Source organism: Gorilla gorilla, chromosome 9 (assembly GCF_029281585.2).
Source record: "Gorilla gorilla gorilla isolate KB3781 chromosome 9, NHGRI_mGorGor1-v2.1_pri, whole genome shotgun sequence".
In the NCBI taxonomy this organism is placed as follows: domain Eukaryota; kingdom Metazoa; phylum Chordata; class Mammalia; order Primates; family Hominidae; genus Gorilla; species Gorilla gorilla.
The window spans coordinates 115,940,547-115,953,009 of record NC_073233.2 but is presented as its reverse complement, the minus strand read 5'-3'; the positions used below and the strand labels follow the sequence as shown (position 1 = coordinate 115,953,009).

General features: G+C 38.3%; 1 protein-coding gene across 1 annotated transcript in view; it reads right to left on the bottom strand.

The window, feature by feature from the left end:
- Positions 1-12,463, bottom strand: part of CUL5 (cullin 5) — a 97,558-nt gene that overhangs the window by 41,539 nt on the left and 43,556 nt on the right. Inside the window, exons 5-7 of the mRNA XM_004052076.5 lie at positions 11,098-11,239; positions 9,108-9,253; positions 8,945-9,025 (exon numbers count right to left, since the gene is read on the bottom strand). Coding sequence (XP_004052124.1) covers positions 8,945-9,025; positions 9,108-9,253; positions 11,098-11,239 — 369 coding nt within the window. The remainder of the gene's footprint in view (positions 1-8,944; positions 9,026-9,107; positions 9,254-11,097; positions 11,240-12,463) is intronic.

Sequence of the window (12,463 nt, the reverse complement as noted above, 5' to 3'; positions counted from 1 at the left end):
GTGAGGATGTGTAGAAAAAGGAACCCTCGTATAATGATGGTGGGAATGTAATATTAGTACAAGCACTATGGAGCAGTTTGGAGGTTCCTCAAAAAACTAATACAGAGCTACCTTATGATCCAGCAATCCCACTGCTGGCTATATACCAAAAAGAATGGAAATGAGCATAGGAAGAAAGGAAGAGATAGATGCACTTCCACGTTTACTGCAGCACTATTTATTATTTATTTTTTTAATTTTATTAATTTTATTATTTATTAAATTGTATTATCATTATACTTTAAATTAAATTTTATTATTATTATAAAATTAACTTATTAAATTTATTATTATACTTTAAGTTTTAGGGTACATGTGCACAACGTGCAGGTTTGTTACATATGTATACATGTATTGCAGCACTATTTATAATCAAGATTTGGAAGGAACCTTACTGTCCATCAACAAATGAATGGATAATGAAAATGTACATAAACACAATGGAGTACTATTCAGCCATAAAAAAAGAATGAGATCCTGTCATTTGCAACAACACGGATGAAACTGGAGAACACTGTGTTAGGTGAAATAAGCCAGGCACAGAAAAGACGAACTTCACACGATCTCACTCATTTGTGGAAGCTGAAAATTAAAACAATTGAACTCATGGAAATAGAGAGTAAAGGATAGCTGCCAGATGCTGGGTAGGGTAGTGAGGTGGTAGGGGAGAAATAGGGATGGTTAATGGGTACAAAAAAACCAGAATGAATAGTCGGGTGCTGTGGCTCACACCTGTAATCCCAGCACTTTGGGAGGCTGAGCCAGGTGGATTGCCTGAGGTCAGGAGTTCGAGACCAGCCTGACCAACATGGAGAAACCCCGTCTCTACTAAAAATACAAAATTAGCCGGGCGTGGTGGTGCATGCCTGTAATCCCAGCTACTCGGGAGGCTGAGGCAGAAGAATCACTTGAACCCAGGAGGCGGAGGTTGCGGTGAGCCGAGATCCCGCCATAGCACTCCAGCCTGGGTGGGCAACAAGAGCAAAACTCCATCTCAAAACAAAACAAAAACAAAAACAAAAACAGAATGAATAAAACATAGTATTTGATAACATAACAGGGTGACTATAGTAAAAAATAATTTAATTTTATGTTTAAAAATAAAAGAATATAATTGGATTGTCTGTAACACAAAGGATAAATGCCTGAGGTGATTGATACCATTTGCCCTGATGTGATTATCATGTGTTGCATGCCCGTATCAAAATGTCTCATGTAACCCATAAATACATACAACTACATACACCATGTATGTATGCACAAAATATTTTTATATTTACAAAATAAATATTTAATTATTTATAATTTTATATATTTATAATTATATTTAATATTTATAATTATTAATATTCATTAATTTTTAAATGCACACAAAAAATATTTTAAAATCTATGATACTGGCAGATTGGTAGGAATCAATAGACTGACAAAACTCAGATCAGCAACGATATGGATAAACAAGCACACTGTTGATGGGACTACACTCCTGAAAGTAAGTTTGGTATTTATTGTGTAGCAATTTGTAAAAGGTTCAGGGACTTTTACCTCAGCTATCTAATTTCCATGAGATTCTATTCCAAGAGGAAGCCAAGTGTGAGAAAAGATGGATACACAAGGATGTTAAAAAGATAGAGGTATTTAAGGATATTCCAGAAAGCACTATTTATAAGAAATAAACTATAAACAATGAAAATGGTCATTAGAGAACTGGTTAGTAATACTACAGTGCATATAGGTTACATTATAATACAGATTGTGATATGCTTTGGCTCTGTATCCCCAGCCAAATTTCATCTCGAATTGTAATCCCCACGTGTTGAGACAGGGACCTGGTGGGAGGTGATTGGATCAGCAAGGTTTCCCCCATGCTGTTCTTGTGACAGGGAATTCTCAAAATCTGATGGTTTTAAAAGTGGCAGTTTCTCCTGCACACTCTCTCTCTCTCTCTCTCTCTCCTGCTGCCACATAAGATGTGCCTTGCCTCCCCTTTGCCTTCTGCCATGATTGTAAGTTTCCTGAGGACTCCCAGGCCATGTGGAACTGGGTCAACTAAACCTCTTTCCTTTACAAATTACTCAGTCTCAGGTAGTTATCTTTATAGCAGTGTGAAAATGGACTAATACAATGTGTGTGGAGTAAAAATGAGCAACATCATAAATTTATTTTTAAATATAGGAATGCAGGAGGGAAGGGAGGCAAAACGGGGAGGGAAATAGAGAGGAAGGAATGGAAAAGAAAGGAAAACAGAAACAGAAGGATCAACAAAACAAGCATGACAAAATAATGATAACTGTTGAATCTGGAAGACTGGGTATGGGGGTAGCGTTCATTATAGTATTTTCTCTACTTGTGTAAATATTTTAAAACTTTCATTACAAAGCTTTTTTAAAAAATGAAGAGAACAATTATGGTATAGATTTCTATATATTAAAAAATCCTCCAGAAAATTATTTTACCTAGGCAAAAAGAAGGGAGATTGCTAGATAGAATTCTCTCCTTATTTCAAATGAGTCTTGTCCTAAGAGAGTCAGTTTCTTGAGGACAGAGATCATGTTATTCCTCTTTTGTATTTCTTCCCATTTACCAAATTACTATATACATAGTTGATCCTAAATATATAACTTGTTATTTGAAAATACATCTTGAATGGAAAGTATAGTGATAAGCCATCTCTCTCACCTTGTATTCCCTTTCTGTCTCCTTTTGCTAGATTCCGTGAAGAAAAAAACTTTTTGCCATATGCCATCAACTCCTGTATGTTTGCCTGAGATGAGCACAACTTCTAAATCCATAGCAATCTCTCCCCAGAGGTCTGCAAGGTGAAACACTTTAACTATCAATGTGCTTGATGTTTTAACCTCCTCTACAGCAAGACTATAAACTCTTCAAAAATAATGCCTGCCATAAAACACAGCAGGCACTCCAATAAGTACCTGTTGAATGAATGAATTCATAGGTCTGGAAAATGAAAGGTGAGACAGGTAGGCTACGAGACATGGTAGATTCTTATTCTTTTTTTTTTTTTTTTTTTTTTGAGACAGTTTCACTCTTGTTGCCCAAGCTGGAGTGCAATGGCGTGATCTCACTGCAACCTCCGCCTCCCGGGTTCAAGCGATTCTCCTGCCTCAGCCTCCCGAGTAGCTGGGATTACAGGCACGCACCACCATGCCCGGGTAATTTTTTGTATTTTTAGTAGAAACAGGGCTTCACCATGTTAGCCAGGCTGGTCTTGAACTCCTGACCTCAGGTGATCCACCCGCCTCGGCCTCCTGAAGTGCTGGGATTAGAGGCGTGGGCCACGGCATCCAGCCAGATTCTTCTTTTAGTGGTATTCAATTTGCATAATTATTTCTACCTCGCTTAAATTTCATTTAAAAAAAAAAAAGCATTTCTGATTTTCATTAGTTATATAGCTCTGTATAAGGAATAGTTTGCTTTGCCTCAGCTACAACATAAGAGTTGAACTAAAAATTATCTTAAGTTCCCCCACTTTATGATTCTACTCTATCATTATCAGGCCCTTAACCATACAAGGATATCTGTAATGTATTCAATTATTAATTTCCTGGCCTTTCTAGTTTGACTAAGATTCTTTCTGTACTACTATCATTAGTGGCACTACAAAAGTCTGGATCACCTTGTCTTTTTGAACACCAAGCTTAATTTTTTTTTTAATTTTAGACCTCCTCTGTGGAGAGGATACCATGCCTGAAATACCAAAATACTGAAGGTTAATAAGTGCTTATTTTAATGTTAATAATTTATAACTTGTGACCTAGTTGCTTATTCAGCTTTTTAAATCAGTTTTGCACAGATGGTAAAATAGTTTTTACTTGTCTTAGAATTAGTAAGCAGTTTTCTCTGAACCAGTGCCTAACAGTAAAAGCTATCATGCCAGGCACAGTGCTCAAATGTTTAATGTATCGTATTTCATTTAATTCTGCTAATACAAAAGGGTATTATTCAATTTTTTTTTTTTTTTTTTAGACAGAGTCTCGCTCTGTCACCCAGGCTGGAGCGCAATGGTGTGATATCTCCTTACTGCAACCTCCGCCTCCTGGGTTCAAGTGATTCTCCTGCCTCAGCCTCCCGAACAGCTGAGATTACAGGTGCGTGCCACCACGCCCAACTAATTTTTTTGTATTTTTTTTTAGTAGAGACAGGGTTTCACCGTGTTGGCCAGGCTGGTCTTGAACTCCTGACCTCATGATCCACCCATCTCGGCCTCCCTAAGTGCTGGGATTGCAGGCGTGAGCCACCATGCCCGGCCTATTCCATTTTATAGTTAGGAAAAGAGAGACTACAAAGGTTGAATAACTTGCCAAAACGCAGACAGCTGGTAAAATAACATCTGTGGGATTCAAATCCTCATCTAATTCCAACATGTATGACCCTAACCACTGTAATACACTCCCTCCCTATCGGTGCCCTGGTCATTCTGAAGTGATCAAGACTTACACTACCAATTCACTTTTCTATTCCTCTATTGTATAAACAATCCATTTTATTCCAGTGTCATCCTGAGGATAGGGACTAGGTCTATCTTATTATCCCCAACTAGCATAATGCCTGACACACTGTGGGTATATAATAAATACTAATTGAATTTCCCCAGGAAATACTAAGGTATGCAGGACTATCATCTAAAAACTAAAAACCAAACACAAATTTTAAGTCATTTTGGCTTAAAGCTGGGTGTGGTTGCATGCGCCTACAGTCCCAGCAACTCAGGAGGCTGAGGTGGGAAGACTGCTGAAGGCCAGGAATTCGAGAATGCAGTGCACTATGATCAAACCTGTGAACAGCCACTGCACTCCAGCCTGGGCAACATAGCGAGACTCTGCCTCTTAAAACACAAAAGGCATTTGGCTTAATTTTTTTTCTTGCTCTTTTCTTATGGTTGTTACTTTTTGCTGTCAACATGCCTGTTCAGCAGCACAGCTCGGAAGCCTCTTACCTTGTTTTACATTAAATACATTCAATACATTCCTGTTCATCTGCTATAGGCCCAGCGAGTGATAATCAAGCTTATTAGAATTGTATGTAAAATCAGATCTAAGTAGGGTCTAAGTGGCTCTCCTATAAGTAAAAATAAAACTGTAAGAGTAGGGCTTCAGACATCTAATGCAACACTTAACTGTCTCAGATCTTCACAAGGCTAGTTCCCTATCATTCAGGTCTGAACTCCAATATCATTCCCTCAGAGATCTTTTCTGACCATATTCCATAAAGTAAAAGCAGCAGGAGAAGCATTACCACCACCAATACACTCTATAGTATTACTCTTACTTCATTAAAAAAAAAAAAATCACTTTTGGCCAGGTGCGGTGGCTCACGTCTGTAATCCCAGCACTTTGGGAGGCCGCCGCAGGCGGATCACAAAGTCAGGAGATCAAGACCATCCTGGCTAACACGGTGAAACCCTGTCTCTACTAAAAATACAAAAAATTAGCTGGGTGTGGTGGTGGGCACCTGTAGTCCCAGCTACTTGGGAGGCTGAGGCATGAGAATCACATGAACCTGGGAAGCAGAGGTTGCAGTGAGCGGAGACTGCACTACTGGGTGACACATCAGGGCTATGTTTCAAAAAAAAAAAAAAAAAACAAAAAGGCACTCTTCATAATATATATTTTTTTTTTTTTTTTTGAGACAGAGTCTTGCTCTGTCGCCCAGGCTGGAATGTGGTGGCACAATCTCAGCTCACTGCAACCTCTGCCTCCCAGGTTCAAGAGATTCTCCTGCCTCAGCCTCCTGAGTAGCTGGGATTACAGGTGCACGCCACCACGTCCGGCTAATTTTTGTATTTTTAGTAGAGACAGGGTTTCACCATGTTGGTCAGGCTGGTCTCGAACTCCTGACCACATGATCTGCCTGCCTTGGCCTCCCAAAGTGCTGGGATTACAGGCGTGAGCCACTGCGCCCAGCCAATATTCTTTATTTTTTCAACTTCTTTATTTTGATTAATGATTACAGAAAAGTTAGCAGAAAAAATAGCACCTCACTTCTCCCAACATTAACATCTTACATAACTATAGTACAACTATCAAAACCAGGAAAATAGTATTGGTACGATACTATCAATTTAACTCTAGGTCTTATTCATTTCACCAGTTTTTCCACTAATATCCTTCTCCTATTCCAGGATCCTATCCACAAGCCCATGTTGCATATAGTTGTAATTTCTCCTACTCTCAGACAATCTGTGGCAGTTCCTTTGTCCTTCAGTCTGTTACAGTCTTGACACCTTAAAGAATATTAGTCATTTTGTAGGCTATCAATTTGCGATTGTTTAATCTTTCCTCATTATTACAGTAAGATTACACATTTTTGGCAAGAATAAAACAGAAATAATATTGTATTCTTCTTAGTGCATCATATCACGGGGTATGTCAGCATGTCCTACTACTGGTGATGTTCACCTTGATCACTTAATTAAGATGGTGTCTTCAGGCTTCTCCTTTAGTAAATAGCTTGGGGACGATACTTTGAAACTATGCAAATATCCTATTTCATTTCAAACTTTTGACCGTTACTGCCAAGTGCCGTGGCTCGTGCCTGTAATCCTAGCATTCTGGGAGGTCGAGGTGGGAGAACTGCTCGAGCCCAGGAGTTTGAGACAAGCCTTACCAACATAGTGAGACGCGATCTCAAAAAATAAAAAATTAGCCAGGTGTAGTGGCATGTACCTGTAGTCCCAGCTACTCTGGACTTATTCTTTTAGTTGGCCTTTTACAGTTGAAAGTTCATAAGTTTAATGTGGCTATGATATGACTAACATATAAATTGCAGTAGGAGATCAGAACAATTTCACCTTATAAAACTGTAACATCCCCATCCAGGTGCTACATGTACGTCAATCTACAACAAATACCCAAATCCTCCAAAATGAACTCATCCTTTCTCCCTCACTAAGACTTATTTTTATACCTAATCTCTCAGCAGCAGCACAGTTCTCCTTGGCTGAAACCTCAGAACATTATTGGCTTGATTCTCTGTGATATCTAGCCCCATTCATGTGATACAATGTTCCACCTCTAAGAAGCTTCTCTCTTCCCTTGTCTTTTCCATTCCCACTTCTGTAACTCTACTTGGTCTGCCTAATACCTTGCCTGAATTACTGCAAATGCTTTCTACTTCTTATTCCCAGCTCCTCCCCATTCCAGTCTTCCATCTTTCCTGTCACCAGATTAATCTTCCTAGGGACAACTCTGTGGCCCACCTGTTTAAAAAAAAAGTCAACAGTCTTCCCGGCCTTCTGAATGTAGCCCAAACCTGAATTTATATCACTATAAAGAACTTCTATAAATAACCACTAAATTATCCTTCCTTTTGCCAATATCAAAACTATTTCAACCAAAGAGGATACATACTGCAAATCAAGGACAAGCAAAACAAAAACTAAAAGAACCAAAGGGAAAAGACATCCAACTCGGCGTGATTTCTGAACAAAGAATAAAATAAACACGACTACCACTTAAGATGGACAAAGCCAAAGAAAAGTCAAAAGTAAAAAAAAAATTTTAAATCCCATTCATAGTTGAAAAATATTTGATTATGGGCAAGCTAGAATGTTATTCCTGAGAATGCAAATCTAAATCAAGGCTCCAAAGACTGAAAGGAACCAGAGGAAATACTATTGTTGTGTTTCAACAATTCCAAGACTGTCCCAACTAGATTCTAACTTTCCTTATACTGAAGCACCCTAAGGTCAGTCCTCCATGTAAAAGAAAACACCTACCATGGTACTGTCACTGACCAGTTTTTTGTTTTTTAATATTTTGAGGCCGGGTATGGTGGCTCATGCCCATAATCCCAGCATTTTGGGAGGCTGAGCAGGAAGGATTGCTTGAGGCCAGGAGTTCAAAACCAGCCTGGGCTACATAGCAAGACCTGCTCTCTATGAAAAATAAAATAAAAAAATTAGCCAGGTGGCTGGGTGCAGTGGCTCACGCCTGTAATCCCAACACTCTGGGAGGCCAAGGCAGGTGGATCACCTGAGCTTAGGCGTTCAAGATCAGCCTGGGCAGCAAGGTGAAACCCCATCTCTACTAAAAATAAAAAAATTAGCCAGGCATGGTGGCATGCGCTTGTAGTCCCAGCTACTTGGGAGGCTGAGGCAGGAGAACTGCTTGAGCCTGAGAGGCAGAGGTTGCAGTGAGCCGAGATTGCACCACTGCACTACAGCCTGGGCAACAGAGAGAGCCCTTGTCTCAAAAAAAAAAGATAAAGTATATATATATATATATTTATTAGTCAGGCATGGTGACGTGTGCCTGTAGTCCCAGCTACTTAGGAGGCTGAGGCAGGAGGGGCCCTTATGCCCAGGAGTTACAGTGAGGTATAATTGCACCACTGCACTCCACCCTAGGCAACAGAGCAAGACTTTGTTTCTAAAAATAATAATAATTAATATTTTTACCTCATGACAAATGAAGTTTGAAACATTTTCCCAGAAGGAGAAGAAATATCCCCTAGGAATAAATGATTCATTATTCACTAATTTGGTGTTTGCAGCCACTTCAGAGAACATAACTGGCACAAAAAAAGAGAGTCAACTGTATCCCTAAGGGAGCATATATTACTTGCAACATGAAAATAACAAAATGGTTAACTTTAGATATGCGTAAAACATAATAAAAGAAAACTTACCAAAAATTAATTATATTAAATAAAGTCTAGAACAGGTATGGCAAATAGATTTGATCTTGCATACCAGCTCCAAAGGACAATGTGTTCTAAACAAGATACCTCCTACAAAGTTGTGCTATGGCTCATAGGCAAAAACAACTAAAATCAATTAACAATGTTGGTTGTTAAATAATATTATTTATGTTGTTTATTTGCCATTCCTATGCTTCTGTATTTCAAATAATCCCATAAAATGTACAATTACAAAATTACTTACTGCTTCAACGGAGTTACATTCTCGTCTTGTTTCTAAATAACGTAGTGCTCGTTTTTCTTCTTCTTTTAATTTAGCATCTGCCTGTCCAGAAGCAAAATAGCAATCATTTTAAGAATATCAAGGGAATTGCTCAAATTATCACATATACTAAGTTCTAACTTACATATTTCATATAATTCTGTACACCATTTTGTTGTAAATATGAGGGTGCTTGTGTTCTATAAAATCTCTCTGTCGAATCCAAGTATGCCTTCTCAAAATTGTCCCTATAAATTTGAAGTTTATCCTCAGGATTAGAACAAAGGTTAACTGAAAAACAGAAAATAAAGTATTACTCCAATTATGATCAAAATCAATATTTTGAGTATAATAAATGAAATAAATATTGAGGAGTCATTATGTGCAAGGTAACAATGCTCAAGAGAACATATAATTATATAAGACAAAATCCTTCTCCATAAGAAACTTATAAAGATAACAGAATAAAGCAGTAAAGTAACAAATAAATAATACAGATAACATAGACTATTTTTGCATAGGTAAGAAACTGACTTCTAACTGAATAATCAAGAAAACATTCACAGAAGCAATGGGATTTAAACTGAATCTTAAAGAATAAACTAGAATTTGCATAAATGGAGATTAGTAAGGTAAGTAAATATTCAGAAGCAGAAAAGCACAAGAAAATATGACTAGGTTGTCTAAGTGGATTGCAAGGTTAATAGAAGGTAAGGTAGAATGGTAAATTACAAATGGTTGTGAAGATGCCCTGGGCAACACAGTAAAATCATGTGTCTACAGAAAAATTAAGCCTGCACACAATGGCTCACACTTGTAATCCCAGCACTGCGGGAGGCCAAGGTGGGAAGATTACTTGAGGTCAGGAGTTCAAGACCAGCCTGGCCACTATGGCAAAACCCCGTCTCTACTAAAAATACAAACATTAGCTGGGTGTGATGGCAGACACCTGTAATCTCAGCTATTCTGGAGGCTGAGGTATGAAAATTGCTTGAACTTGGGAAGTGGAGGTTGCAGTGAGCATGCCACTGCACTTCAGCCTGGGTGACAGAGTGAGACTCTGTCTCAAAAAAGGAAAAAAAAGAAAAAAATTAGCCAGGTGTGGTGGTGCATGCCTGCAGTCCCAGCTACTCAGGAGACTGAGATAGGAGGACTGCTTAAGCCTGAGAGGTGGAGGCTCAATGAGCCATGATCACGCCACTGCACTCCAGCTTGGGCAACAGAGCAAAACCCCATCTCTTAAAAAAAAAAAAAAAAAGCATGGTATATCACTTAAGGGGTAAGTAGAAAAAATACCAATAAAATAGTGCTTAAACATTAATCTTATGAACAGCATATGGGTTAAACAACAGCAATAAGATCATTATAAGAGGACTATTTCAAAACTCTGCATGTGAAGTTTAATGTCTGGTGGCAGTTCAATTAAAAACAAATTTCAGGAGCACTGCTAATGAAAATCTAAAGGCTTGATAACTAAAAGAATACGGGGGCCATGAAGAAAAGCCAGTCAAAAGTAACTCTATAGGTTCATTAACTCAATAAATACCTACCTAGAGTGATTTTGTGCCATGCACTCTATGTTCAGTAAAGACATGGTGCTAACAACACAATTAAACAAAAGTACTATGCCAAGGAGGCACAGGTACTGTGAAGCACTAAATGAGAGAAGTTAACTTACTCTGGGAATTAAGAAAGGCCTCCAGGAGGAGGATGAAGCGTGGGGAAGAAGCATACTCTAAGTCACAGGAAACAAATTAGAAGTAAGAGAGAATGTACTCCTACATGCTCTCCTTTTCATGGAAGTAACTTACTTCCTGAAAACATAAATACCTAACCTTTTAATGAACTAGTTACCTTTTATGAGCTACACATTCAAATTTATATATCTAATTTAGTTCACTAAAAAGACTTGCCAAGAAATTAATGGCATGAAGAAAATATTAACCACATTAATATGAATTTTTATACATTCTTTTAAGCAGAATTATCATTTGCGTACTCTCAAAAAAAGTATCTAGTACAAAAAGTAGATGTAACTTTGTATGCTAATAAACATAACTTTGATTGTGCTATTCCATAATTGTTCTACAATTTCCATGAAACAGAAATTATGATCATAAAAGTTCAGAACATACCATAGGATTCTCTTACTCCAATAACCAGCTGAGAATCAAAAGCTTCTCCCAATCTCTCAGCATGTACCAGCTTCATTGCACTATCTTGGAGTCTGTTTTTTATGTTTGAAAAGATTGACTCATTCCATGTATCAAGCATAAGCTAGGAAAACAAGAACAAATTGTAACATAATTTTCAATTATTAATATACAAAGTATCATGTACAAACACCAAAAAAGGAAATCAAATTTGTAGGCCTTGGGCCAGGTGCAGTGGCTCACGCCTGTAGTCCCAACAATTTGGGAGGCCAAGGCAGGTGGATCGCTGGAGTCCACGAGTTCAAGACCAGCCTGGGCAGCAGGGCGAAATCCTGTCTCTACAAAAAAATACAAAAAAAATAGCCCAGTGTGGTGGTGCACGCCTGTAGTCCCAGTGAGCCAAGACCACGCCACTGCCCTCCAGCCTGGGTGACAGAGTAAGACCCTGTCTCAAAATAACTTAGGTTGCATTCACTTGAATACTTCGGGGAAGCAGTATATTTAGCATAATGGTAAAGAAGGGTCGACTGGGTGTGGTCTAATCCCAAAACCTTGGGAGGCCAAGGTGGGAGGATCACTTGAGGCCAGGAGTTTGAGACCAGCCTCGGCAACACAGTAAGACCCATCTCAACAACAACAGAAAATACAAAAATTTGCTAGGCATGCTGGCATGTGCCTGTAGTCCCAGCTACTTGGGAGGCTGAGGTGGGAGGATCACTTAAGTCCAGGAGGGCAAGGCTGCAGCAAGCCAAGATCACACCATTCCACTCTAGCCTGGGCAACACAGCAAGAGCCCATTTCAAACAAAACAAAAGTAAATAAAGAACAAATGTTTCAGAATCCAACTGGATTTGAATCCCAGCTGTTACTTATTTATCTGCTTTCTTATGTATAAAATGGTCAAAATAATAGTGCAAATTTCAGTGGTTGTAAAAATTAACTATGATAATACATGGAAAATGTTTATTCTCCTATAGTTCCATGGTTGAATTTCAGATATATTGGTGTGTTTGAAATAGACATATGCATATGTTTGTAAAGACACATAAAAAATGCAAAAAGGACCAACTGAAAATCTGATACTGGACCTTATAAAAGGTCTGCAAATCTACTGTTTAGATGTTCCATTAAAATGATAAAAATGGTATATAAACATTGGTGATTATATCAGTACTCCAAGAAACTTGGTCAGATGTAGGAGATACATTAATGACAGCAACAATAACAACAAGAGTTAACAGTTTTATAACACTCATTCTATACCTGGGACTGCTCTATGTATTGTCTGCATATAACTCATTTAATCCTCATAATCTTGATATAGGTACTATGATTATCCCCCCTTTAG